The sequence below is a fragment of the Sorex araneus genome, chromosome 1 (genome assembly GCF_027595985.1).
Source record: "Sorex araneus isolate mSorAra2 chromosome 1, mSorAra2.pri, whole genome shotgun sequence".
Classification (NCBI taxonomy): domain Eukaryota; kingdom Metazoa; phylum Chordata; class Mammalia; order Eulipotyphla; family Soricidae; genus Sorex; species Sorex araneus.
The window spans coordinates 428,416,696-428,444,399 of NC_073302.1; the positions used below are offsets into that span (position 1 = coordinate 428,416,696).

A 27,704-nucleotide genomic window follows, 5' to 3' on the forward strand; every position below is an offset into this window, starting at 1 on the left:
AGGATGCAGAGCTGCTCTGGCCCTGCAGTGTCAGAGACATCCTGGCCATTCCAGTGGTGCTGGGGGTTCCAGGGCTGCACTCCGCCACTCCGAGGGACCACCTGGTGGCGGGAATCAATCTTGGTGGTGGTGCATGCCAGGCATATGCCGTAACTACTACACCTCTCCCAGCCCTCTGCTTCTTTTCTGTCAGCCCAGAAGACAAGAAAAAACAGTTCTCCAGCCCTAAGAATCTTAACAAATACTTTAATACACATACTGTCATATTCCTGGGACGTACAGACTTCGCACACAGCTCGACACTACTAACAGTGAAAGTGCTCAAGTCCTTGGTCTTTCATCAAGTTTGAATTCCACGTTCCTCTAACACGTGGAGCCGAAGCAGCTTTGCCCTGTCCTCCGGCCACGTGGGAACAGCGGTCCTGGGCAGATGCAGACTGGAACCACTTGCCGTCACCAGAGCAGGAACTCCTTAGGATTAAACCAGAACGAAGGGAACTTGGCACTGGCTGATCAAACGGGATTCAGACTTTATCCTTCACAGTCACGTATTCTGCTTCTCTCCAGAAATGGTCGCACTGGCTTCAAGATGAGCTTAAAGTTTCCCACTGCCGGAATATTCGAAAAACCTTCCTGGATTTCTCTGACAGAGTCTGTGGGGGATGGGGGGGAAACCAATATCAGAGATTAAGCAACTTTCGAAAGACAAAGCCTTCGACAAAGCCTTTAAAGCTGCGTTTGCTCACCATGACAGGTCTGTCTGGGACTGAGTAAAACTATTTCCTAATGAGCACCACATAACCGACACCCAAAGCCAGACAAATGAAGAAGTTACGTCCCATCTACTGCGCGATTCCAGGGGGCACTCTCGGAGTGTCTGGATCCCTCCTCGAGCCTTCCCTACAAGGACCCTCCATATCTGTCGAGACAAGTGGGGCCACTCCTTGGAGCAGTGAACATTTTACATCTTTCTCATCCACAGGGATGACCTGGCTCTAGGCTTGCCATTTCTTCAGAATGAGGACTCTCACTGATGGGATGCTTCGGTGGGGGCGAACAGTACACCCCAAGGCCAAGGAATAAAAATTAACTGAAAAAAATAAATAAATAAATAAATAAAAAAAATAAAAAAAATAAAAATAAAAATTAACTGACCCAAAAGAGTTTAAATTCTGAGCCTGGCCTTCTCGGCTTACGTTCCAGCAGAACTAAGAATAGGAAGGATTCCGCGGTCACTTGAGCTTGCACATGACGTGGTCTGAGTCTGAGGAACGGTGTTCCAGGGTGACAAGGCACTTTGCCAGAGACATCCTCGGGGGGCTGGGACCCTTGCTTCTGTCTGAACATTCAAACAGAAACCTTGGGGTATCCTTAAGGGTGTGGACACCACCAGCAAAGGAACCCAGGAAGTGGCCTCTAGTGCGGGGCCAAAGATGACCTTCTCGCTGGCTTCTTGTCCTTCAGTGATCAGGGAAAAGGCTGGGTCTTAATTAGTGACCGAGGGAAATTTAGTCCATGTATAATGACACCACTGGAAAGATGCGTGGGCCGGAAAGCAGACTAAAACTGTTCTGAACGCGGTGCTCCTCCCCACAGCCCCGTGAAGCTTCGGTTCAGTGAGAACAGCTGTGGGAAGGTGAACCTTGAACATCCTGGCATGGGAGGCCAATGACGTCAGCTTCTCCCGTGCTAAACCAAGCCCTGTGGGGTGGGCTTGTCTCCTGGGGCAGCGCACTATTTCATGGCTCACTGGTTTAGAAAGATTGGGGCTGGAGCGATAGTACAGGAAGTGGGGCGCTTGCTTGCCTTACGGGGTGGGGTGGGGGGTGACAGATCTGGGTTTGATCCCTAGCACTCCATATGGTCCCCGAGCACTGCCAGGAGTAATCCCTGAGCTCAAAGCCAGGAGTAAGCCCTGAGCAAAGACAAACAAGCAAAGACGAACAAAACAAAAAGACAGAATGAAGCCAGGTTCCTAAACTCCGTCTCTTTTCAAGAGAAAATTTACTTAGCAACAATCCCCCCCTCTCCGCCCCGCCCCACAAATCTACCTTAAGTGAACAAACAGAACAAACCGAGACTACCACCAGAGCCCTCCAGGGGACAGCATCATCCGTCCACCCTGGGAAACACTGACCTTATCTCTCCAGTTTCATGAGTCTGTGAAACCTTTGGCTTCAGGGAGCTTAACATACTTTCAAAAGGTGTTTGTTTTTTTTGTTTGTTTTTGATTGGGGGGGGCTGTCACTGGGCCACACCTCATGGTGCTGAGAGCCTATTCTTGGCTCTAACCTTAGGAGTCCATGGTCAGGAGACTGTGGTCAGCCACAGGCAAGGCAAACTGCCTTCCTTCCTGTACTACTCTTTCTGGCCCCGTTTTTAAGTTTTTCATTCGGAAAAATACATTGCCCCTAGCAATATAATGAGCAAACGTTCACCTGCACATTTATCGGGGTGCACATGGGCATTCTCAGGCTCTCAGCATCATCTGCTGCAAGATTCTGTGATCCTGCACAAACCCTGACTCTGGGGAGACGTCTCTCCACTGTCTGCTGCTGAGTTATTAGTGTCCCCTATCCTTAGAGGGGACAGGAAGGGCCGTATTTATACCAGGCAGGCTACAGAGCACAGCTGGGAATGAGCAAGCTCAGGACAAAGAACTGACTTCTCAGGGTTCCGCCCTGCCCACTGTGCCCTGCTTCCCTTCCCCAAGTGTCGACACCGGACATGTCCTCCTGGCCACCAATGGTACCAGCAGCAGTGGTCAGCTCTGTGATAGCTGAGGATCAGTGTTCAGAGCTGGGGTCCATGGGCCAACCAGAGTGAGGAGTCGGGCCCAGAGTACAGAACCAGAGCTCCCACCAGAGCCCGATGCTGACAGGAGCTGCTATTCTGCAACCCCCACACACAGCCCCCTCCTGCCCCTCTGGTTCCCGCTTTCCTTTCCGGCTGCGCAGAGAGTGCTTATCGGACTTTAATGGCCAGCTGCACATTAGCAAGGTGCGACCTGCTCCACACCTGCTGGCAACAATGACGCCAGACTGTTTGCTGCGATTCAGATGAGCAGCACCGCCCAGGACTCCCACTGCAGCTCCTCCCACACCCGCTCCGGCCCGGCCCGCGCGGCTCACCGTGGACTCGGTCTCTTCGGGCTGGTTAGCCTGCTTGTGGGCCAGGAGCACCTGCAGGACCAGCCGCCAGCCTGGCTTGGTGGCAGGGCTGCCGTCTGCCTCCGAGACACCGCTTTCCCTGGCTTCCTCGCCAACGGTGCTGTTCACCCAGGGGCACCAGTCCCGATGCTGAGAGGTGGGATCAAAGAAGCTGCGGGACGAGGTGTCCTGTGGGAGGAGGAAGAGAAAGTGCGCGACTGAAGGGCAGACGCCTGGTGAGTTCTGGGGACTCTCAGTAGCTCAGTAGTTCTGGGCTCACCCCGAATCTCCTGGCCGCACACTTCCAGCATGGAATTCTCCTCTGAATGCTGCCCTTTCAGTTTTGCTAGTTAACCTTTTGGTTTTGGGTGGGAGTGGGGGCGGTGGCAGGGTCTCAAGCAGTACCTAAGGAGCCCTGCAGGCCGTGCCTGGTGAAACTCAGCCAAGCAGGCTGGGTAGCCCAGTGTCAGAGCCAGACCTGCACTGCTGCCAAAGTTTGCAATGTGGAAGGGGGCTCCAACGCAGGTCCTTTCGTGCGCCCCTATTCCGAGCTTTTTCCAGCGCCCCATCTTACTGTGGTTTACTGGTCGTGGGGAACTCACCCAGGGCCTTGTTCATATGAGGCCTGTGCTCTGCCTTGGATCTATACCCTTGGTTCCTTTTCTGTTAGGCAGACCCTGCCCAGTGCCCACGCAGACCCAATCTTCCTTTCCTCCGCAGAGCCCATTCTAAAGAAACACAAACTGAAACTCTCAATGGTGTTGCCCGCCACCTTGCGCCACATCCAGCAGGCAGACCCACCGAACTGCTGGAGGAGCAGAGGCGTGCGCGCTTGGCTCTGCGCAGAGGGCTGGACGGCATCTCCAGGCCCGCCGAGTCTCCTGTCCCCATGCTTCGGGTTACCGGGCGGGTCCGGGGGGTGGGGCTAGTGGCCTCAGGGTCAGGACGATCCACAGGACTGGAAGAGTCCCAGCTCCGAGTTCGGGAGATGACAGGTCCGGGGCTTTTTTCAGCCTGAAGAAAAAGAGAGACAGTGGAGGTCAGCTCGGGGATGGAAGTGAGTGATTCTGGTCAGAAGAAGAGAACAAATGCAAGTACTGCCCTAATTATACTCCTCAAATAAGATGACATTTCTACACAAAAGAAGGCTCTGAGTTTCTCTACTGCAGCCAGTGAATGAAAACACCACCTGCTGTTTGCTTTTCCTTCTTTTTCTTTCTTTTTTTTTTTCTGGGGGGTGGGGGGCGGGGAACACTGGCAATGCTCAGGGAGGTTACTCCTGGCTCTGCTCTCAGGAATCACTCCTGATGGTGCTCAGGGGACCATATGGGATGCCGAGAATCAAACCCAGGTTGGTGCCAGTCCAACCACATGCTGTTTTCTGATTAACAAGGTTAGAATGAGGTCTACCCCCGTTCATGTCTAACTCTGCCACTGACATCAATGTTGCCAAGGATACCATTCAGCAAAGTCTTGCTCAGATGAGCCAGCTGGGTGTGTGTTACCTGTTCGGAGCCTGGGGAAAATGTGGCATCCTGGCTCCGAGTCATCATCCTCCGAGGAGACTCAGGCACCAGAGGGAAGCGCTCGGGACGGCCGTCAGGACCTGGGATGGGGGAGCTGGTGAGGCTGAGAGACGCATCCAACTCAGACACAGATGACTCAATCTGCTGGAAGAACCAGAGCCCGACCTTCCTCATGCACTGGGAGCACGTGATGAGGGAGAGCTGCATGGGCTCCGAGCAAGGGCTAGGGAGGGAGAGAAAGGCCAGTGAGTTTGTTCAAAGGTTACCTTTCCATTTTTTTTAAATAAAAAAAAAATTTTGGGGGGGGGAGCACATCTAGAGATGTTCCAGGCTTACTCCTGGCTCTGAACTCAGGACTTACTCTTGGTTGTGCTTGGGGGACCACATAGGATGCCAGGGACCAAACCTGGGTCGGTTATGTGCAAGGCAAATGTCCTATAAAATGTCCTACAAGCCGTATTATCACTCCAGCCCTGATTTATGGTATTTGGGCCCCACCCAGTGATGCTCAGGGCTTACTCCTGGCTCTGCACTCAGGAATTACAACAGGTGGTGCGTGGGGGACTGTATGGGATGTCAGGGATCAAACCTGGGTTTGCCAGGTAAAGGAAAACACCCTACCTACTGTACTATTGTTTGTTCTAGTCCAATTTCTACCTTTTATTTAATTTTTTTTTTTTTAAACTTTTGGGTCACAACAAGCTATGCTCAGGGCTTACTCCTGGCTCTGCACTCAGAAATCACTCCTGGGGGCTGGAGTGATAGCACAGCCAGTAGGGAGTTTGCCTTGCACACAGCCAACCCAGGTTCTATTCCCAGCATCCCATACGGTACTCTGAGCACCTCCGGGAATAATTCCTGAGTGCAGAGCCAGGAGTAACCCCTGTGCATTGCTGGGGGTGACCAAAAAAGCGGGGGAAAAAAAAACAGAACCACTCCTGGTGGTGCTCAGGGAACCATACGGGATGCCAGAGATCGAGCCTGGACTGGGTGCATGCACGGGAAGTGTCGGACTTATTACTCTGCTGGACTATTTCTCCAGTCCCCAATTTCTACCTTTAAAAGAACAAGATTCCTTAACCTATGCATGGACACATCTCTAAAGTCAAGCATGAGGGGCTGGAGCAATAGCACAGCGGGTAGGGTGTTTGCCTTGCATGCGGCCGACCCGGGTCCAATTCCCAGCATCCCATATGGTCCCCTGAGCATCGCCAGGAGTAATTCCTGAGTGCAGAGCCAGGAGTAACCCCAGTGCATCGCCAGGTGTGACCCAAAAAAAAGCAATAAATAAATAAATAAATAAAGTCAGCACGAGAGGATCTGCCAGTCTTCAATCTCACAGGGAGTCCAGGCCAAACCAAGCAGCTGGGATGGAGAACCCAACAGGGGTCCCAAGCCTGCCAGCTGGTGTTTCTTTTGGTAGTTTTTTTAATCAATTAAATCGAATTGTGTCTTTCTGAAAATAGAAAGGCATGTCACTATCTGTAGGAATACAAACTCCCAGCTGCGGAGTGACAGCCAAAGACCTAACTCAGGTGTGCCAAGAATGCCTGGATTCTAATCCTGGTTTTGCTGCTGATTCTTGGTGTGTTCCCCACCCCCACCCCACCTCCCAGCCCCTCAGCCTGTTTAGTCTCTCTTCAACTCTCTCGTATGGAAAACACCACGAGCTCCCAGCCCCTTTCATGAATGATGCTCGAAGACCCCATTGCTGGGCAAATCACAGGCTCACCTACATGCCCAGCCACACAGAGCGAGGACGCAGGCAGTGATGTGAACTTGGATGTCTGAGCCGGGTTTGGATGCAGTTTTTCTCTCGTCTGTCTGGCGATCAAGCTCATCTTCAAGCAGATGCAGGAGGAGACTGATCTTGTCTTCCGTCAAGCACTACAGAGAAACCAGAACAGGAGACCAGAAAGTTTCAACCATCATGAAGATGCCAACACGGTACAAGGCAAGGGTAAGGGAAGAAACACATGGGGCTGAAGAGATGGTACAGAGCAGGCTGTGCACATGGCTGGCCTGGTTCAATATCTAGCACCTTTGGGAGCAGCCCCTGAGCATGGCTGAGAATGGGCCCCTGCCCCGTGCCCCCAAGTAAATGATAAATGTGAACACAATTCTCTGTCCTAGAAAAGACTAACCTCATATATAGAGAGCAAAGGAATCAAGAGTTTTCTGGACCATCCTTTCCCACCAGCCCAGAAGCTGCATGCAAAGTACCCAACCGCCAAATCTCTCCTCAGTACTAACTGGCTTTCAGGTTGCCAAGTGTGGATACCTCCTCAAAACTGTAAGCTTCAAACCTAAATAATGGAGATCAGATGCAGTTTATATGCTGACCAGACCATGAATCCACGCCTTCTGTTTCTATTTTTTTTTTTTTTTTTGGCGAGGAAGCAGATCTAGAGACCAAATGCAGGGCCTCAAACATTCGAGCCATAGCTCTACCATTAAAATACATCTCTGAACCAGAACTTGTTTCTTGTTGTTTTGTTTTGTTTTGTGGGGGCAGGGGGGGCACACCTGTCTCCAGGGTCACGCCAGTGGTGTGTGGGGACAGGAGGGACCTGGGGCTCCCTGTGGTTTTGCACTCCAGCCCCGAGCTCTAGACCCTGTTTTTGACAGAACAACAGAATTCACCAGAGCTTTTGTTTTTCTTTTAAGAATAATAACTATTATGATGAAGGAAAATGCCTTGGCTACAGATAGGGAAACATTTGTAACAGGACTCAAAAATTAAAAATTAATAGTTTGGTGCTGAAATCTCTAATAGCCTTTCACCGGGATGAAACAAAATAATAGCCTCTATACCATACAGTAAAGATTTCCTCAGAGTACCCCGAGGGCAATGAAATGAACAATAAATATTCCGTTTCAAAATATAGAGATGTCGGGGCTGGAGTGATAGCACAGCGGGTAGGGTGTTTGCCTTGCACGCGGCCGACCAGGGTTCGAATCCCAGCATCCCATATGGTCCCCCAAGCACTGCCAGGAGTAATTCCTGAGTGCATGAGCCAGGAGTAACCCCTGTGCATCGCTGGGTGTGACCCAAAAAGAAAAAAAAATAGAGAGATGTCAAAGCACTTAAGTTTCTGAAAAAAATTAGATATATACTGCTAGTTTTGAGTAAAATAAAGTAATTTTTATTAAACAACAAAATTTTTTTTTTTTTTTTTTTTTTGCTTTTTGGGTCACACCTGGCGATGCACAAGGGTCACTCCTGGCTCTGCACTCAGGAATTACCCCTGGCGGTGCTCAGGGGACCATATGGGATGCTGGGAATCGAACCCGGGTCGGCCGCGTGCAAGGCAAACGCCCTACCCGCTGTGCTATCACTCCAGCCCCAACAACAAAATTTTTTTGACCCCACCCTACAAGCAAGTACTGACTGTGGCAATGGTTAGTTCTCTTTTTGTTTGTTTTTCTTTTGGGGCGAACCTGGTAATGCTCAGAGGTTACTCTTGGCTCTGCACTCAGAAATTACTCCTGGCAGAGCTTGGGATACCGAGGATCGAACCCATCTGTACTATCTCTTCAGCCCTGTCTTTTTGGGTTTTGGGTCATACCTGACTGTGCTTGTGGTTTAATTCTGGTGGGACTTGCGAGGCCATATGTGGTGGCAAGGATCAAACCCGGCTCGACCACCCATTTAAGGCAAACATCCTAATCACTGTTCTATCATTCCAGCGCCTAACTGGACCCATGGCTGGTGCTTTAGGGCGTTTTAGTGATGTTTTGAGGATCAGGCGGTGCCGAGCATACACCCTAGTCACTGTACTAGCTTCAGGCCCATTTTGGTTTTTGGCCGCATCTGGAGATGCTCAGGCCTCACTCCTGGCTCTGTGCTCAGGGATCACTCCTAGGGGTGCTTTGGGGACCATGTGCAGTGCCAAGGACAGAATCAGCTTGGTCACGTGCAAGGAAATTGCTTTAAGTTTGTACTATCTCTCTGTCCCTACTTGTATTTTTTGGTTCTGCGCCACACCCAGTAGTGCCCAGGACTTACTCCTGGTGGTTTTCAGGGGACCATATGGAACGCCAGGGATCAAATCTGGACTGGCTTATGTGCAAGGCAAGCAACTTACCCTTTATACTATCACTCTATCCCGATAGCTATACCTTTTTTTTTCTTTGCTCTTTTTGGGTCATACCTGGTGATGCATAGGAGTTACTCCTGGCTCATGCACTCAGGAATTACTCCTGGCGGTGCTTGGGGGACTATGTGGGATGCTGAGAATTGAACCTGGGTTGGCCGCATGCAAGGCAAACGCCCTACCCATTGTGCTATTGCTCCAGGCCCCAATTATACTTTTTTGGTGAAAATGAATAAGCATGTGAGTAAGAGTTAGGATCAGAAATACCAGGCAGAAAAAAAAAAGATCTTAAAGGAGAACTAGTTTTGTTTTTTGTGTCACACCCAGCGACGCTCAGGAATTACCCCTGGCTTTGCACTCAGGAATTACTCCTGGTGGTACCTGAGGGACCATATGGGGTGCCGGGGATCAAATCCAGATCGGACAAGTGCAAAGCAAATGCTCTATCCACTGTACTATCACTCTGGTCTGATAACTAGTTTGGAAAGAGTCGGGAAAGCTGGTATGGATGAAGAAGCTGTGCTGAGGGAGGGAGAATGGACACAGATCCTAACACTCCTCAGACAGTAGCACAAGAAATTCATATTTTAGGGGCTGGAGAGAGAGTACATGAGGTAGGGAGTTTGACTTGCATGAGGTCAACCTGGGTTCAATCCCTGGTATCCCATATGGTCCCCTAAGCACTGCCAGGAGTGCTGAGCGCAGAACCAGGAGTAACCCCTGGGTACTACCAGGTGTGGCCCAAAAACCAAAAAGAAATCTGTATTTTAACGGAGATCACCACTTCATGGTGAAACAAGTTTATATCAGATTAGTACTCCTATGGAACAAGCATCAACTGTACAGAAAGGAAACAGAAACCCTTCACCAGCAGTCACTGGCACGTACAGAAACGTGGGCAGATTCTGGAAGGACGTCGAGATGCTAAAGAGAAGGTGGGACAGGGATTCTGTTTCAGTTTCAACTTCAAGCATTTTAAAACTTGTAATCAAAAGAAAGAAGTTTATAACTTCTCTAGTGCTCTCTTTCTAATATGGTATATAATAAAAATTATGCAAAATCACATTTTAGTACTTTCGTTTTATATAGTGTAACAGAGTGAGATCAAATCAATGGGCAGTAAGACGACTCAAAGGGCTGAGAAATGATTTGTATGCAGAGGCCAGGTTTGATCCCTGGCTCTATATATGGTCCATCGAGCATCACTGAGAGCAAGTCCTAAGCAGAGAGCAGGGAGCACTGGCAGATGCAGCCCCAAAACCAGAAAGGCAAAATTGGTTTTATGGCACTTTAAGAATCACATTTAAGGGGGCTGGAGCGATAGCACAGTGGGCAAGATGTTTGCCTTGCATGCAGCCGACCCGGGTTCTATTCCCAGTATCCCATATGGTCCCTCGAGCACTGCCAGGAGTGATTCCTGAGCATCGCCAGCTGTGACCCAAAAAGCAAAAAAATAAAAAATAAAAATCACATTTAAGGGCTGGAGAGATAGTAAAGTGGGTAGGGCTTTTGCCTGGCATACGGTTGACCTGGGGTTAGTCTCTGGCATCACACATGGTCCCCTGAGCACTGAGACGTTCCTGAGTGCAGAGTAAGCCCTGAGCACCACCGGGTAGGCTCAAAACCAAACAAAATAAAAGAATTGCATCTAAACTGACACTACAGGGGAAAGTGGGGGCGAGGAATGAAGCGGAGAACGTTAATATCATTGTGAAGAAAATATTTACAGCTCCAAGTTTAAATGGAACTCATTTAATTAAATCTTGATGAGACTGAAGGGTCAGCTGGGAGACAGATGGTTCTTTCCCGATCAGAGTCCTCTTATACTTACCAGAGCCTTCAAGTCTTCAGGCCTCAGGAAAGGAAGCTGAAGGTCCAAATGACAAAGGCTTTGAAAACGCTCTAGGAATTCACTAACAAGAACAGTGGGCTCATCCAATGGCAGCATTCCAAAGCGATCTGTACCCAAAAAAAAAAAAAAAAAAGCCAACCAGACACATATATCAGCTCAAACTGTCAGAAAGCAAAGAAATACAGAAAAACAGGGGGGATGCAAGAATGGCAAAAAGGTTGATGACACTAAGACCTGAGTCATTTGGGGGGAAGGGCACGCAGCTTCGGCAATTGCCTGAAAGCAGTCTCAGGAAAGGTTCTCAGCAGTCTGGTCCACACTAAATTTGAAAGACGGCTAACAGCGTATAAAAGCAAAGGACCAGAGGACAGCACATTGGGGGAATTTTAAATAGTTTCACAGGGCCAGAACGCAGTGTGCCTGTGGACAGAGAAGTCATAAATAAGTTCAGTGTGGACAGAGGCCAGAGGATAAGATTTTACTGTGTGTGATAAAATGTTACTAAAAAATTTTTTCTAGGAGAGAGTGATACCAGGCGCATGCATTTGAGTAGAAACTAAGGTGTTGGTCTGGATGCAGTAAGCTTAGAAAACATTCAAGTGATTTAAAATAAAAACCCGTGTATCAGTAGCCCAAGGAGAAAGAGGAGAATTACTGTGGTAAAACTCTCAAAGATCAATGAAAACTCTTATGAAAAATAGTGTACAAGAATACAGAGCAGGGGCTAGAGAGACATGTTAAGCTGCTTGCCCTGATTGCTCCCAGCATGCACATATGGTCCCTCAAGCATTACCAGGAGGGGCTGGAGCTATAGAACAGCGGGTAGGGCATTTGCCTTGCACATAGCCGACCCGGGTTCAATCCCCAGTACCCATATGGTCCTCCGAGCACCGCCAGGAGTAATTTCTGAGTGCAGAGCCAGGAGTAACCCCTGTGCATTGCCAGGTGTGATCCAAAAAGCAAAACAAAACAACAACAAAAAAAGCATTGCCAGGAGTGACCCCTGGACACAGAGCCAGGAGTAGACCCAGTAGTGCCACTGTAAACAACACACACACACACACACACACACACACACACACACACACACACACACACACAACCTATACAGAGAGACAAGGGAGGGAGAGAACGAGCAAGCACTGAATTGGAAAAATTCATGATATTAAACAGAAATATAGTTGTATAGTTGTGATAATTTCGTGAGTGTACAAATATGTCAAAACATACTAATTATATACCTACATAAACATTGCTTCTCTTATGTTAATTATACTCAATCAGACTGTTAAAGGGGCCTGAGCATCACTGGATGTGGCCAATTACAAGTAACAACAACAACAACAACAAAACCAAAATGGTGTCAAAATTTTTTCCTTTTCCAGCTTTACTTGACGGAACCCCCAAGCAGTACTTCTGTCTAGTACATACTAAATCACTAGCAATCACGTTTTCGACTGTTTCGTTGTTGGTGTTCTGCACTGCCAGAGACTGGGTCTGAGGCCTCACATGTGCAAGGCACAAACTCTATCACTAAGCAATCTCTACTGCAATTAAAATAGATTATTTTTTCCAGGCCAAATAATATAGCAGAGAGGTTGCTTGCTTTGCATGCAACTGACTAAGGTTTAATTCCTGGTACCACATACAGTGGTCCCCCAAGCCCTCCCTAATCATCAGAGAAATACAACTCAAACACTGAAGAGACTGTCATCTCAAACCAGAGAGACTGGCACTCATCACAAAGAACAACCGGTGCTGGCTAGGATGTGGGGATAAAGGGACCGCATTCATCGCTTCTGGAAATGGCAAGTAGTCTAGACTTTTTGGAAGACAATATGGACATTTCTCAAAAAACTAGTAACTGATGGGGCTGGAGTGATAGCACAGCAGGTAGGGCGTTTGCCTTGAATGCGGCTGACCCAGGTTTGATTCCCAGCATCCCATATGATCCCCTGAGCATCGCCAGGAGTAATCCCTGAGCATCTGAGCATCTCAGGGTGTGACCCAAAAAGCTAAAAAAATACAAACAAAAACTAGTAACTGAGCTTCCATATTACCTAGCAATTCCACTCCTGGGAATATACCCCAAGGGACCAAAAGCACACTGCAGAAAAGACATCTGCACTCCAATGGTCACTTGCAGCACTATTCACAATAGTCAAAATCTGGAAACAACCCAAATGTCAAAGAACAGGTAACTGGATAAAGAAACTTGGGGCTAAAACTATAGTACAGCTGGTAGGGAACTTATTTCATATGCAGCTGACCTGGATTCAATCGTCGGCATCTCATACATAATAGTAAACAATGGAATACTACTCAGCCAAAGAAAATATAAAGTCATATAATTTGCTGCTACGTGGATGGACTCCCAAGAGTATCATGCTGAGTGAAATCAGAGGGAGAGGAATAGACTCAGAATATTTCTCTCATATGTGGGATATAAAGAAACCTTGTAGGGAATAAATATCAAATGATCAAAGGCAATAGAAACAAAGAGAAAGAGAACTGGTCTTCAGCAGGATGGGGCAGGGATGAGGAGGATAAGTTAGGAAAAGGAACATAAGGACGATGGGGGATGGGGAAAGTGCCTGCCACAGAGGCAGACTGGAGGACGGAAGGGAAACTGGGGACAAAGGTGATGGGTAGTGATCACTGAAGGGATTGGTGTCGGAACTTTGTATGCCTGAAACTCAATCACAAATACCCTTGGAACTTTGTAATTCATGGTTATTCAATAAAAAATAGATCTTTTCCCCTTGTGGGTCATACCCTGTGATGCTCAGGGGCTACTCCTGGCGATGCTCAGGGGACCATAGGGGATGCCAGGGATCAAACCCAAGTCAGCCGCGTGCAAGGCAAGCACTCTAGCCACTGTACAACTGCTTGGGCCAAACTGATTTTTTTTTTTAAAAAAGAGAAAGCCTTGAGAACAGCTAGGAGTGGCCCTCAAACCAAAAACAACCACATCCCTCCCCTTAAGAGAAAAAATTTAAGCTTGTTGTGGTGTTGTTTTTGGACTGCACCCAGAAGTGCTCAGGGCTTTTTCCCAGCTGTGCACTCAGGGATCATTCCTGGCAGGGCTCGAGGACAGTATGCAGTGCCTGGAATAAAAAAAAAAAAAAAAAAAAGTGCCCTGCCTACTGTACTAGCTCAAACACAGTTCCGTCACTTCATCATCAGCAAAGTGTCCAGAGACCTTTCCAACCCATACAATTCTAAATTACTTTCAGGATACGAGGAACCAAACCTAAGTCTCATGAAGGTAAAACATATCTTTTGTTTCTCAGCCACACCCTAGTCCAGCAAGTAAATTTTGATCTCTAATCCCCAAGGAGCAAAGTCTTTGGAGAGCTGTTGATTTCATGTCTCAGGACAGAGTAATAAATGGAGTTAAAGGAGTTGAATATTCTGTTGTTTCTAGATAGTCGTCATACTTTCAGGAAAGAAAGAGAGCAGAAGTGAGTGAGCTTATGAGATCCACTGCCTGAGTTGTAAATATTTGAAACTGAAATGAGAGAATAAACTCTTGACAGATCTTACGTACTTACAAAAGAGTAAGTACAAGAGTAATTTTTTTCATTTTGTTTTGGAGCACACCCAAAGGTGCTCAAGGATTATTCCTGGCTCTGAACTCAGGAATCAGCTAGGGGGACCATATTGGATACTTGGGATTGAACACAGGTCAGTCATGGGCAAGGCAAACGCCCTACCTACTGTACTGCTGCCTCAGCCCCCGAGTAATATTTTTATTATTATTTTTTGCTTTTTGGGTCACACCCGGCGATGCACAGGGGTTACTCCTGGCTTTGCACTCAGGAATTACTCCTGGCGGTGCTCAGGGGACCATATGGGATGCCGGGGATCGAACCTGGGTTGGCCGCGTGCAAGGCAAACGCCCTACCCACTGTGCTATCACTCCGGCCCCCGGAGTAATATTTTTAAATAAGATTTTTTAAATTGCCAGCAGCAAAAGCAGAGCAAGGACCATCGAAAGATCCTCTCCTTTATATCTGCACCAGAGCCCCATCCCTGAGACCAGCACTGTTTGTCCTTGCATTTACCTTGAAATTCCTACTGCCCCAGAGTGACTGGCCCTTGTCCCAGGAGAGGTTTTCAAAAATACTCGGTGACGACTCTTTCCCACTGCAATTGCCCTGCTAGAGCAGCAGCAGCTGGGGCAGACAGAGCTGATCCAAAACCTCACAATGAGAAGCTGGGGAATGAGCTAGCCACAGCAGGTGTGACTAGCTGTAAGCAGGAGGACATGTGTCTGTGCCCAAGAAAGACCCCCAAGAAAGAGGCCTCAAGTTCTGACAGAGGGGAGGGGAAGGTGAAAGCAGAGGTTGTGAGCTGCCTGCTTGCGCACCTGCTGCAAACCCTTTTGCACACAGACCTGGGCAGAGGTTGGGGCAACTGCTGATTGCAGGTGAGAGAGATGCCAACAGTTCTGCAATGTGGAAGAAGCCACCAAAGCAGGGGTAACTAGAGGTCACAGAGGAGAGCAATTAAGAGGCAGGATGAGATTAGGGAGATGGTGCTAAGGACTGGAGCACATGCTCTGCATGCAAAGATTTAATCCCCTGCACCACTGGGAGTGAGTGACCCAAGTATTACCTGAGCACCAACAGGTCTGGGCTCCCGTCAAAAAAATTTTATTCGGCTCCTTAAAGACTATGATCCGGAAGGGCTACTAACCCATTTTGGCACACAGAGACATACAGAAATGCATCTAGACTGTGAGCTGAGCTATGACCCCATGCCTCCCGGGGAGGGGGAAGGATTTTCTCTCCCAATGCTTTCTTTCTACGGGGAAGATAGCAGCGGCAGCAGCACCAGCGCCCATGTGGCATCTGCCATTTTCTAGGACTCACAACCCAGAAGTACTTGCTTGTTGTGACGTGGCGCGCAAGAGATCATTGGATGGGGGTGTTACCGGCACGCCCTCGGCCTAGATGAGATCCAGAGCAGCCGCGCACGACATGGCCCCTCTGCTCCTTAAAGACTATGATCCGGGAGGGCTACTAACCCATTTTGGCAGCCAGAGACTTATAGAAATGCATCTAGACTGTAAACTGAGCTAAAACAACAGAAATCCAAATCCATTATTAGAGCTCCTATAATCTTCATTCTCAACAATGGAAAACAAACTATCAAATGATGCCTTTTCAGCAGGTTTTATTGTTGGGGTAAAATTCCAAATAATAATAGTCAGTTCTCTGTTGAAATATTGAATGTATCCAAAATATAGAGAGAATAAAGTGAAGATCATTAGCCACTGCAGGCACGGGAGGTGGGGGTGGGAGGGGGGGTATATTGGTGTTCTTGGTGGCGGAACAGGGGCACTGGTGAAGGGATGGGGGGTTTGATCATTATATGACTGAGACTTAAACCTTAAAGCTTTGTAACTTTTGTCACGGTGATCCAATAAAATAAAATTTTAAAAAATTTATTCAAAACTGGGAGCTATTACAGAGGGTAGGACACTTGCCTTGCATACAGCTGGCTCTGGTTTGATCCTTGACACCCCATAAGGTCCCCCGAGCACTGCCAGGAGTAATTCCTGAGTGCAGAGCCAGGAGTAACCCCTCTCATCACCAAGTGTGGCCTTAATAAAAAGAAAAAAAAAATACAACAAAAAAGAAATATTCAGTTTTGTGTATGAGTTTCAAGCACCTAGAAGATACTACGTGCGACTATTTAGAAGGTAGTCAAAAATATGAACCAAATTGCCAGGGCATGACCACAGAGCACTTGCCTTGCATTTGTGAGGCCCTAGGTTTGATTCCTGGCAACAGTAAAAGGGTGTGTGTCTTGGGGGAAGAAAATATGGGGAAAGAGCGATAGTAGAGTGCTTGCTTTGCATGTGGCCATCCCAGAGTCAATCCTCAATATCTCATATGCCTTCCCAAGCCCCATAAGGAGTGATCTCTGAAAAGCAGGAATAAGTCCTAAGCACATCCAGGTATGGCCCCAAATACATACACACAATAATATAAACAAACATATACATAGATGTACATACATACATACATGTTATATGTATACACACATACAAACATTTATATATCTATATCTCTCAAACTCAAAAAAGAAGTCTAGGACAGGAGTTGGGGAGGGAGAGTGGGGACTGTTATCTACAAATGGGTGTATCTTTTTTGGCTGTTTTTGATTTTTGGACCACACCTGGCAGGGTTTAGGGGAATCATGAGTGGTGCCGGGGATGGAACCTGGGTAAGTCAAGTGTCTTATCTGCTATACCATCTCTCCCAGCCTACACATTTCGTTTCTTAATAATCCATCTCTTTTGGAGACTGTATGAGTTTTATTAATGAAACCTTGTTTATCCACCACTATCATTATCCACTGTGCACCATCTAAAGGAAACCCAATCAGAACATGGGTTGTCGGCTGGGGTGCGAAAGACAGGATGTAGATCAGATTCAACTGCAGTTATTGCTCCTCACTGTTGCATAACATTGGTTTGTCCTTGCTCCTCCCTCAGCACTCCCATCACAATGCTCCCGAGGCACACCCAATATTATCAGGCAGTAAAATCCTATATTGCTTTTCTCTTGCCTTTATGTCCTTTGCATGGTTTAGCAATGTCCTTTGTGTGTAGACACAGGAAGACAGCTGATATGCTTTTGTAACATGGGAGTTAATTGACTCCAAATAAAATTTACTTCTGGGCATCTATCATATTTACTTGACTTAAGCCTCAATTGCCCTTACTTCCTAACACCCCCAAAATGAGGGTCTTGGAGAGGGACTTGGATGGACCCATGGCTGTAAGCTACCCTGGCACCAAAAAAGGGACAAGCTAAGAATAACGTTAAGAGCAGTCATGAAACAAACTCTGTCATGACCCAAAAAGAAGTAACTGAGTAAGGACCCTGCTGGGGTTAGGAAAGACTAACCTGGCCTGAGGACTGTAGTTTGGGATATACAGTGGGATGTTCCCAAAAGCCAAACTGCTGTGTTCATACAAAGTGACTAGAAATAAATGGATTATAGCTAAGGAAAGGAAAAAAAGCAACACACCCTTATTGGAATCTATCCTTGAACAGATCTCCTTGTAGAGTGCTGATCCCCCCAGAAGAGATTTTGAGTTAATCTCCTAGAAGAACTTCCCCTTCAGGAGGGCCTTTACAAATCTGTTTATCTTTATGATAATGTCCAACTCCACCTATGTGTACCCCCACCCTTCATTTCTATATAACTATGCCGTAAGAGAGAAGAAGGAAAATAAAGGGTCACTGATTACCAACCAGCCGATGGCCCCATTCCTTCATTCCCTCGTTCTCCTGTCGCCTTTGACCGGCCTGGGGAGGCAGCTCTCCGCTACCGAACACATGTGTCGCATACCCACAGTTTTGAACTTACATCTCACTAGTTATGAGACCTCTGATTCTCAGTTTCCTCACTTAAAACACTGGCTGGAGAATGCCTATTTCCCAGGGTTTTTGTGAGGGCTAAATGCACCAAGTATGTATGGCTAAGTGGCTGACATGTCATATGCCATTATATGTCATAAAGAAACTCAATTTTTCTTAAAAGACACAAAATCAGAGATTAGATTTTCACATAGTATAGAACAACATATAAGAAATGAAGATGTGGGGCCGGAGCGATAGCACAGTGGGTAGGGCGTTTGCCTTGCACGCGGCCGACCTGGGTTCGATCCCCGGCATCCCATATGGTCCCCCAAGCACTGCCAGGAGTAATTCCTGAGTGCAAAGCCAGGAGTAACCCCTGAGCATCGCTGGGTGTGACCCAAAAAGCAAAAAAAAAAAAAAAAAAAGAAATGAAGATGAGGGGCTGGAGTGATAGCATAGCGGGTAGGGCGTTTGCCTTGCACGCGGCCAACCCAGGTTCGAATCCCAGCATCCCATATGGTCCCCTGAACACCGTCAGGAGTAATTCCTGAGTGTAGAACCAGGAGTAACCCCTGTCCATCGCCGGGTGTGACCCAAAAAGCAAAAAAAAAAAGAAATGAAGATGAGGGGCTGGAGCAATAGCACAGCGAGTAGGGCGTTTGCCTTGCACGCGGCCAACCTGGGTTCGAATCCCAGCATCCCATATGGTCCCCTGAGCACTGCCAAGGGTAATTCCTGAGTGCAGAGCCAGGAGTAACCCCTGTGCATCGCCAGGTGTGACCCAAAAAGAAAAAAAAAAAGAAAAGAAAGAAAAGAAATGAAGATGATAGGAGTCAGGAAGAGATGGGAAGCAGGCAGTCTCTGAGGCCAGTACCTGGAGAAGGGCTGTCTGGCCAGAAGCAGAACTTCTCGTGGGCAGTACACAAGGCCTTCCTCAGCTCGGCACAGCGCTCCTTATCTGAAACCCACAAAGGAAACAACGCTTCAAAACAGAGAGTCACAAATGGTCCAGAGCCTTTTAATGTACAGATACAAGTGCAAATAAAAATAATTTAAGAAGACATGAAAACAGTAACTGCCTCATATTTTCCATAAAACAAGTTCTAAATAAGGATCCTGAGATGAGTCACAAAAGCAATAAAGTATATGTTGTTAGGTCAGACATTCCAAGCTGTGAACTTTTGGGGGACCATGAAAGAACTGTGTTTTGGGCGGTAATAGTAGAGTGGAAGGCACCTGCTTTGCACTCAGGCCCCCTGGGTTCAATCCCCAGCAGCAGTTGGGCTCCCCAGAGCCTGGCCAGCCTGAGCCGAGTCAGGAGTAAGCCCTGAATACAGCTAAGTGTGACCCAAAAACGAAAAACAGGGGCTGGAGCGATAGCACAGCGGGTAGGGCGTTTGCCTTGCACGCGGCCCACCCGGGTTCGAATCCCAGCATCCCATATGGTCCCCTGAGCACGGTCAGGGGTGATTCCTGAGTGCAGAGCCAGGAGTAACCCCTGTGCATCGCCAGGTGTGACCCAAAAAGCAAAAAAAAAAAAAAAAAAAAAAAGAAAAACAAAAGGATTCCCTTTATTTATGAGGAAATGTATTGCAGTAAAGGGGGGATGCTAGATCACCCTTGATCCCAGCGTTTAGAGAGAAGAACAGGGGCTGGAGCAATAGTACAGCAGGTAGAGTGTTTGCCTTGCACACAGCCAACCCGGGTTCGATTCCCAGCATCCCATATGGTCCTCTTAGCACCGCCAGGGGTGATTCCTGAGTGCAGAGCCAGAAGTAACCCCTGTGCATTGCCAGGTGTGACCCAAAAAGCAAAAAAAAATAAGAGAGGAGAAGAACAGAGAAGGAAAGAAGTCCAGTGGGGAAGGAAAAAGAGACAGGGAAGTAATGTGGGGACAAGGGTCCGGGTTTCAGTTATACCAGTGATGTGGGAGAGCAGTATAGGTGAATATCCAAAACACAGCTCAAAAAACTGAAAGCAGGTGGAGGTGGGGCATGGAATATGGAAACACTGGTGGAGGGAAGTTGACACTTCCCTGTGGGATTAGTGTTGAAATATTGTATGCCTAAAACTCAACCATCAATAACTTTGTAAATTAATTTGTTAATTAGATAAAAATTATTTAAAAAAAAAAGTACAGGGCCAAAGTGATGATAGTGCTGTGGGTAGGGCATTTGCCTCATACATGGATGACCCGGGTTCAATCCCCAGCACTACATATGGTCTCTTGAGCACTGCCAGGAGTGATCCCTGAATGCAGAGCCAGGAGTCAGTCCTGAGCATCACTGGGTGTAACCCAAACACCAAAAAAAGTAAATTAAGGGGGTTGGGAGGGTCAGAGAAATAGCTCAGCAGCTGGGGCATCTGCTCTGCTACGGTTTGACTGCAGGTACCACATGGCCCTGAAGCATTGCTGGAAGCTGCCCCTGAGCACAGACTGGGCAGTAGTCCTTGAGCATTGTTGGGTACAGCCCCAACTATCCACCCCCTAACATACACTACACATATTTTTAAAAAACCCCACACAATCAAAAATGCCCTAGTGTAATATATCTTTGAATCTGGAGAAAATTATCATTTCTGCTTTATACTTACATCGGTCAAAATCAAAAGCTGGCTGTAAACTGGCACAGAGAAAAGCTTGACAGCTGGAACACTTGAGCATGTCACATTCGACTGTGACCCAGCCGTATTTGGCACAGATGAGTGGAGACAGCTCGAGGGGCTTTCCTGCCCATTTCAAGGAGTGTTTAAGTTAAGAAGAACAACGCTGCTAGTGTATTACACTGATGAGGCCAAACAATAAAACAATTTGGGGCCCTCAGAGGCCTAGCCCTGAGTTCAATCCCCACTCCCAGCAGGGCTGGATATAGACCAATGCCCCTGAACACTGCCAAGCCAGAGCACTGAACACAGCTCTGTACTGTCCCATGGCATAGCTGGAAATGGCCCTTGTAATGAAAGTAAAAGTGGAGGCGGTGGGAGGGGGTACAGAGTGGCAGTGGCTAGGGCATTTGCCTTGCATGCAGCTAACCCAGGTTCAATCCCTGGGACCTCTTATAGTGTCCCAAGCCCACCAGGAGTGATTCCTGAGCCAGAGACAGGAGTAGGCCCTGAATATTGCCAGGTGTCGCCCCCAAATCAAAACCAACAACAACAAAAATGCACAAACCAATAGGGCGGAAAAGATACTAAGAACAATGGATAAGGCATTTGCCTTGCATGCTGCCAACCAATGTTCAGTCCCTGGTACCATATATGGTACCCAAACACTGCCAGGAGTGAATCCTGAGCACAGAACCAGGAGCAAGCCCTGAAGCAAGAGGTCAATTGTGGTCCCAAAACAAAACAAACAACACACACATAATGGATTACTGAGCCATTACTTATTGGATTAAAAAAGGAAATTAGGTATAGTGGGTAGGGTACTTGTCTTGCATGCACCCAACCTGAGTTTGATTCCCAGTCCCCTGAGCTCTGCGAGAAGTAATTACTGAGCAGAGACAGGAATAACCCCTGAACATAGCCAGTGTGCACCTCAAAAAGGAAATTAGAAGTCCATGCTGATACAAATGAAGTGAATTATAATTTATAAATAATTTATGTAATAAATCACAATAATAAATAAGTAACTTTAATTTTATTAAAGATGATGATAAGCAAGAAGTCCCTGAAGTACCTGGAGGAGACTGAATGAAAGAACTTCTCAGGGACAGTACACATAAACCTTTTTGTGTGCGCAGAGGGGGAGTGTCCCCAGTAGTGCTAGGGAGCATGGGCACTATTCCTGGGACTGCTGGGCCAGAGAGTTAGTAGCTCTAACCAGATGCAGGCCAAGGGAGTGCTGGAGCTCACCAAGGCCACACCTGGGCAGTGCCTGTCTATGTGGCACAAAGGAGGAACCTTGCAAATGCACTCTAACTCCTAGGCAATCTCCCTCGCCCCAGAAAAGCACTTGAATTATGAAAGAGGAAAGAGTGTCTTTTCAGTAGAAAAGGCACAGAGGGGGCTGGAGTGATAGTACAGAGGATAGGGCATTTGCCTTGCACTCAGCCAACCCGGGTTTGATTACCAGCATCCCATATGGTCCCCTGAGCACCGCCAGGAATAATTCCTGAGTGCAGAGCCAGGAGCAACCTTTGTGCATTGCCAGGTGTGACCCAAAAAGCAAAAACAAAACAAAAAAACCACAGAAACAATCAAGTGATCATTTATTGCCAGGAAAGGCTAAATCAAAGCCCTGTGTTCCCAACGAACCAAAATGGAAATCAGCACCACTTCCTTGATAACCCTTATCATGAGAATCTCATTTGAGAAAATATCAGAAAACTGCAATATTACTAACCAACAATCTTTGAATGTATCAAGATTAGGAAATTCAAGGGAAAAAAAGGGGAAGATTCTCAATTAGACACTTTTGTTTCAAAGAACACTGTCAGGATAAAAAACTGAAATCTGAGGGCTAGGGGGAGGCTATTGCACAAGGTTCATAAGGTTGATGACTGCATTGTGGTCATGTAAGAAAGAGTTGCAGGGAAGAAATATTTGGGGATAATGAGATACCATGTAGGCAACTCACTTTCAAGTAGCTCAGAAGGGAAGTTCTTTGCAGCAGGTGTAAATTTTCAGTAAGTCTGCAAGTGTTTTAATTTTCTGAAAAATCACTCTTGGGTACAGAAAAATGGCAGCAGTGATAGAATCTCCCTGTTGTGATGAGGGTAGAAAGAGTCATTTCCGGGGCAGGGGAGAGAGCTCAAATTGTAAGTACACATGCTTTGTGTGCTGGAGGCCTAGGTTTGACTTCCAGAAGAGTGGAGTGCCCAAAGCATCACCTGGAGCAATCCCTGAGTGATGACCCGAGCAGGTGAGCACACTGGGTGTGTGTGTAGGGGAAACAAGAGGAGGAGATGGAGAGATACTACAGCAGGTAGGATGCTTACCTTGCTTGGGGCCCACTAGGTCCAACCGCCGGTACCCCAAAAGGCCCCCTAAGCACTGCCTGGTATGATCTGTGAGTGCAGAGCCAGGAAGAAATCCTGACCACTGCCAAGTGTGACCCCCAAACCAAAAAAGATAACCCCCAAAAAACCAACAATCCACAAAAGGAATCCTTTCTGTCTTATAGTCTCTGACAGAAGCCAATTACTATGGTGGGAACTGTCCCCATGGAAGGGCCCATGCAGCAAGATACTGAGGGAGGTACCGGGTCTACAACCCATCCCACACAGAACTGAGGCCCTTACTCAGCAACCACAGACCTGAGCTTGGGAGGGAAATCTTCCAGAGAAGAGCCCCAACTGATGCGCTGACTGACCCAGGAGAGGTCCTGCCTCATCTGAGCCAGCCCTGCACACTGGAGTCACAGAAAGGGGAAGAAAAGTAATGCTCTTTTAAACCAGTATACTTTAGTGCCATTTGTTTTGCAACAACAGATAATTACCATAGAGAAGAATATCTAGAAAGAGACAGAGACAGGAAACATCAGCAAAAGGATGATGTTCAGGTTGAGCCTTATGCTATCACCCTGGCTAGTAGGTGGACCTTGTGTAAGTCTACAGAATCCATGTGCTCACACACATAAAACTGTTTCCTCTTCTGTAAGACGAGTATAATACTATTACTAATTTTTTTTCCTTGCTTTTTTGGTCACAACTGGCAATGCACAGGGGTTACTCCTGGCTCTGTACTCAGGAATTACCCCAGCAGTGTTCAGGGGACACTGCCCCTGAATGTGGGATACTGGGAATCAAACCTGGGTTCACCGCGTGCAAGGCCCACTGTGCTATCACTCCAGCCCCACTACTAATAATTTATTTCCAAACTTAATTCTTAAATTTAACACATAAGAGATGTAATACCCTGAAAAATAAAACTGTCATTAACAGGTTGAAAGCACAACACAGGAACTGAAAAAGGATATAGAAAATGTTTCCACTCTACTAAAGAAGGCTTCTTTCTTTGTTGACTCCAAAGGAGGTTGTTCTTCCTGGGGTGATCCATTGACTGACTGCAGTGTGGCAGAAGAGTCTTTCCTAAAACAGAAGGGTCATCCTTTTATGACATCACTAGGTATACTGTATGGAGCTCCACCAATCACATCACAGATTACAGAAGATTTTCATTGGTCGGAGTCATTTTCAGGCATAGCATTCCTCTGTTTAACATTTCCATGCTTTCACAGTTCTTTCTGAATCGAAGCACTTTTTTGTTTTGTTTTGTTTTAGGACCACACGGAGCTGAGTTCAGGCCTTACTTCTGGCTTTAAAATCAGGAGCTCATGGGGCCGGAGACAGAGTACAGCGGATAGGGCGTTTGCCTTGTACTCGGCCGACTCAGGTTTGAATCCCAGCATCCCATATGGTCCCCCAAGCACTTCCAGAAGTAATTCCTGAGTTCAGAGCCAAGAATAACCCCTGAGCATTGCTGGGTATGGCCTGAGGAGAAAAAAAAAATCAGGGGATCACTCCTGGCAGGCTTGAGGACCACATGGAGTGCCAAGGATAGAACGTGGGTCAGCTGCATGCAAGGCAAATGCCCTGACCACTGTACTATCTTTCCAATGCCTGAATCACAATTCTTTAATTTTTTTTTTTTTTTTTTTTGCTTTTTGGGTCACACCCGGCAATGCACAGGGATCATTCCTGGCTCATGCACTCAGGAATTACCCCTGGCGGTGCTCAGGGGACCATATGGGATGCTGGGATTTGAACCTGGGTCGGCCGGGTGCAAGGCAAACGCCGTACCCGCTGTGCTATCACTCCAGCCCCAGAATCACAATTCTTTAGTCTGACATTCAAATCTCTTTACAGTTTTACCCTACTTAGGTCTCAAGAAATTTCTACTTCAGCAGAGTTCCACTAATCTACACTGGCAATGGTCTGAGCTTATACACAGTTCTTGCAAACATATCTGTATAAATTATGAGTTTTTATAATTTTTATAATATAGAATATAGAAATTATATAATATAGGAATGATATAATTTCTATAAATTATATAGAAGTCTTTCTATTAAAGACTTTTCTATATTATACAATTTGAACCAACAAGAAATTTGACTCAGAAACAGAAACAATGCTTTGATATTTCTACCTAGGTTGACCTTTGAGTCCACCCACTGGCAAAGACCTAAGTAGAAAATTCAAATCAGGGGCTGAAGAGAACATACAGGAGTCAAGGCAGTTGCCTTGCATGCAGCTGACTCCAGTTTTATCTTCAAGTCTACATGGCTGCCCCAGCACCGCCAGGAGTGACCCCTGAGCAAAGAGCCAGGAGTAAGCTCTGAACAAAGCTAGATGTGGCCCAACACCCCTTCCCCAGCCCACAAAAAGGAAACTCAAATGTCTTTATATTTTATGGAAAAATTTTTTCACAGAAAAGAAATTCAGTGCAGGATCAGAGAGAGAGTTATAGGAATTAAGGAATTTGACTTGCAGCCAATTGACTTGGGTTTGTTTTTGTTTAGGGGCCACAGCAAACGATGCTTAAGGGTTACTCCTGGCTCTGCACTCAGGAATTACTCTTGGTGGTGCTCAGGGGACTATATGGGATGCTGGGAATCGATTCCCAGTTGGCCACACGAACCCTACCTGCTGTACTATCTCTCAGGCTCCTTGACCTGGGTTTGATTTCCTGGCAACCCTTACTGTCTCCTGAGCCCCAGCAGGAGTGATCCCTTAGGGCAGAGCCAGGAATAAGCCCTGAGGACTGCTAGGTGTGGCACAAACATGCAAAAAAACCAAAACTCCAGTGGAACAATTCTCTCATTTCCAGTGAAAGTGCCTAGTGGGGAGGGAGAAAAGTGAGAGAAACGGCTGGAGTCGTGACATTTTGGAAATAAATGGGGCTGCACCATGTATGTCAAAGCAAAACAGATAAATTCTAGGAATCTTCATAGAGAATCACCTAGAGTCTCAGGAAAATGTAGCTCTTAGAAAAAAAACAGAGGCTCCAATTTGGAAGGGGGTAAAACACTATTTCCTTTACTAACTTACTCTGGCTGAAAAGAATTTCTTTCAACGATAAATAAATGTAAAAAAAAAAAAAGTGGGAGGGCTGGAATGATAGCACAGTGGGTAGGGCGTTCGTCTTGCACGCAGCGGACCCGGGTTCAATTCCCAGCATCCCATATGGTCCCCTGAGCACAGTCAGGGGTAATTCCTGAGTGCAGAGCCAGAAGTAACCCCTGTGCATCACAGGGTGTGACCTAAAAAGTGGTTTTGTTTGTGGGACACACTGTGATGCTCGGGGGTTCCTCCTGTAGATGTTGGAGGGAGGGAGAACCCACCTCAGTTGGCCGTGTGGAAAGGCAAGATTTTTAAAAACTTGGCAGAATCTATCTTTTGTTTTTTTTCTTTTTGGGTCACACCCCGCGATGCACAGGGGTTACTCCTGGCTCTGCGCTCAGGAATCACCCCTGGCGGTGCTCAGAGGACCATATGGGATGCTGGGAGTCGAACCCCGGTCGACCGCACGCAAGCCAAACGCCCTCCCTGCTGTGCTATTGCTCCAGCCCCAGAATCTATCATTTTTTTTTCTTTTTGTGTCACACCCAGCTGATGCTCAGGGGTTACTCCTGGCTCTGCACTCAGGAATTACTCCTGGCGGTGCTCGGGGGACCATATGGGATGTTGGGAATCGAACCCCGGTCGGCTGCACGCAAGGCAAACGCCCTACCCTCTGTGCTATAGCTCCAGCCCCAGAAACTATCATTTTTGTCACCCCTGGAAACCACAGGTATACAGTACCCTCTTGAGCTCGATATACCTATGTTTATACCCATTTTGAAATCCATCTTAGCTATACCTACACCAAAGGCATGGGAAGTAACGGACCTGCTGCCAGGCACGTAACTTTTTTTTTTTTTTTTTTTAACAATCAAGCTAGTCTTCCACGAGCTCGACCACTGCCCCCAGAGGAACTGGTCTCCCCCACGGGTCTCCAGAAGTCACTCCATACCGACCGCACTTGGAAAGATTACTACCGAGGGGGCGTTTTCTCAACCCGGCCAGGCGGCCAGAGGCTTGTGCGCGAGCAGCTCGGCAGCCAGCCGCGCAGTCGGCGGGGTCCGCGGTGTTGTTCCCTTCTTCCTCCTTCCCCTTCCTCCAGCGGGGGCCTGTGGCGAGGCGCAATCCCGCCACGTCAAGGCCGAATCGGTTCGACGTCCCAAGTCGACCCAAACGCCGCATCAGTGTGTGTGTGTGGGGGGGGTACCCCCAGTTTTCTCGCTCTCTCTGCCCAGCGCCCCGTCTTGCAGGGTCGGGGATGAAGCCCCCCTTATCCCCCCCCAGGTCCTCACGCGCCCGTCTGAGGCGACCCCGGCCCGGGCCTGAGAGGAACAGCAGCCCCGGCCCCTCTCCCCGCTCGCCCACTCACGTGTCCGCCGCCCCCTCTTCCGGGACGATGCCTTCATCGATCAGCTGCCGGACTTTCTGGGGCGTTCCTTCTGGGGAGCGAACCAGCGCGCCCCAAGTCTTTTCCACCCCCGAGGCGAACGCGAGCCCCTCCGTGGGCGCCGCCATCTTGGTCCGCTGCCGACTCTCTTCCCCGCGGCCGGGGCGGCTCAGGAACTTCCGTTCTGGGCGGTTGAGCGCCCCGTGCGGGTGGGGCGGGGGAGCGGGGAAGGATTGGAAGGGAGGGGGCGCGGTCTCGCGCGATTTGGCGGGCGGGCCGCACGCGATCTCCGCGCCCACCCTTGC

General features: G+C 47.8%; 1 protein-coding gene across 1 annotated transcript; it reads right to left on the reverse strand.

Moving 5' to 3' along the window:
- Positions 1-226: 226 nt before the first annotated feature.
- Positions 227-27,560, reverse strand: ZC3HC1 (zinc finger C3HC-type containing 1). Its single transcript, XM_004608393.2, has 10 exons — positions 27,382-27,560; positions 23,927-24,038; positions 20,602-20,752; positions 18,881-18,964; positions 10,604-10,731; positions 6,408-6,562; positions 4,655-4,898; positions 3,951-4,163; positions 3,132-3,338; positions 227-653 (listed from the first exon to the last, which is right to left on the reverse strand). Exons 1-10 carry the CDS (start codon positions 27,525-27,527, stop codon positions 585-587), a joined length of 1,509 nt encoding a protein of 502 aa, XP_004608450.2. The 5' UTR covers positions 27,528-27,560; the 3' UTR covers positions 227-584.
- Between the last annotated feature and the right edge of the window lie 144 nt (positions 27,561-27,704).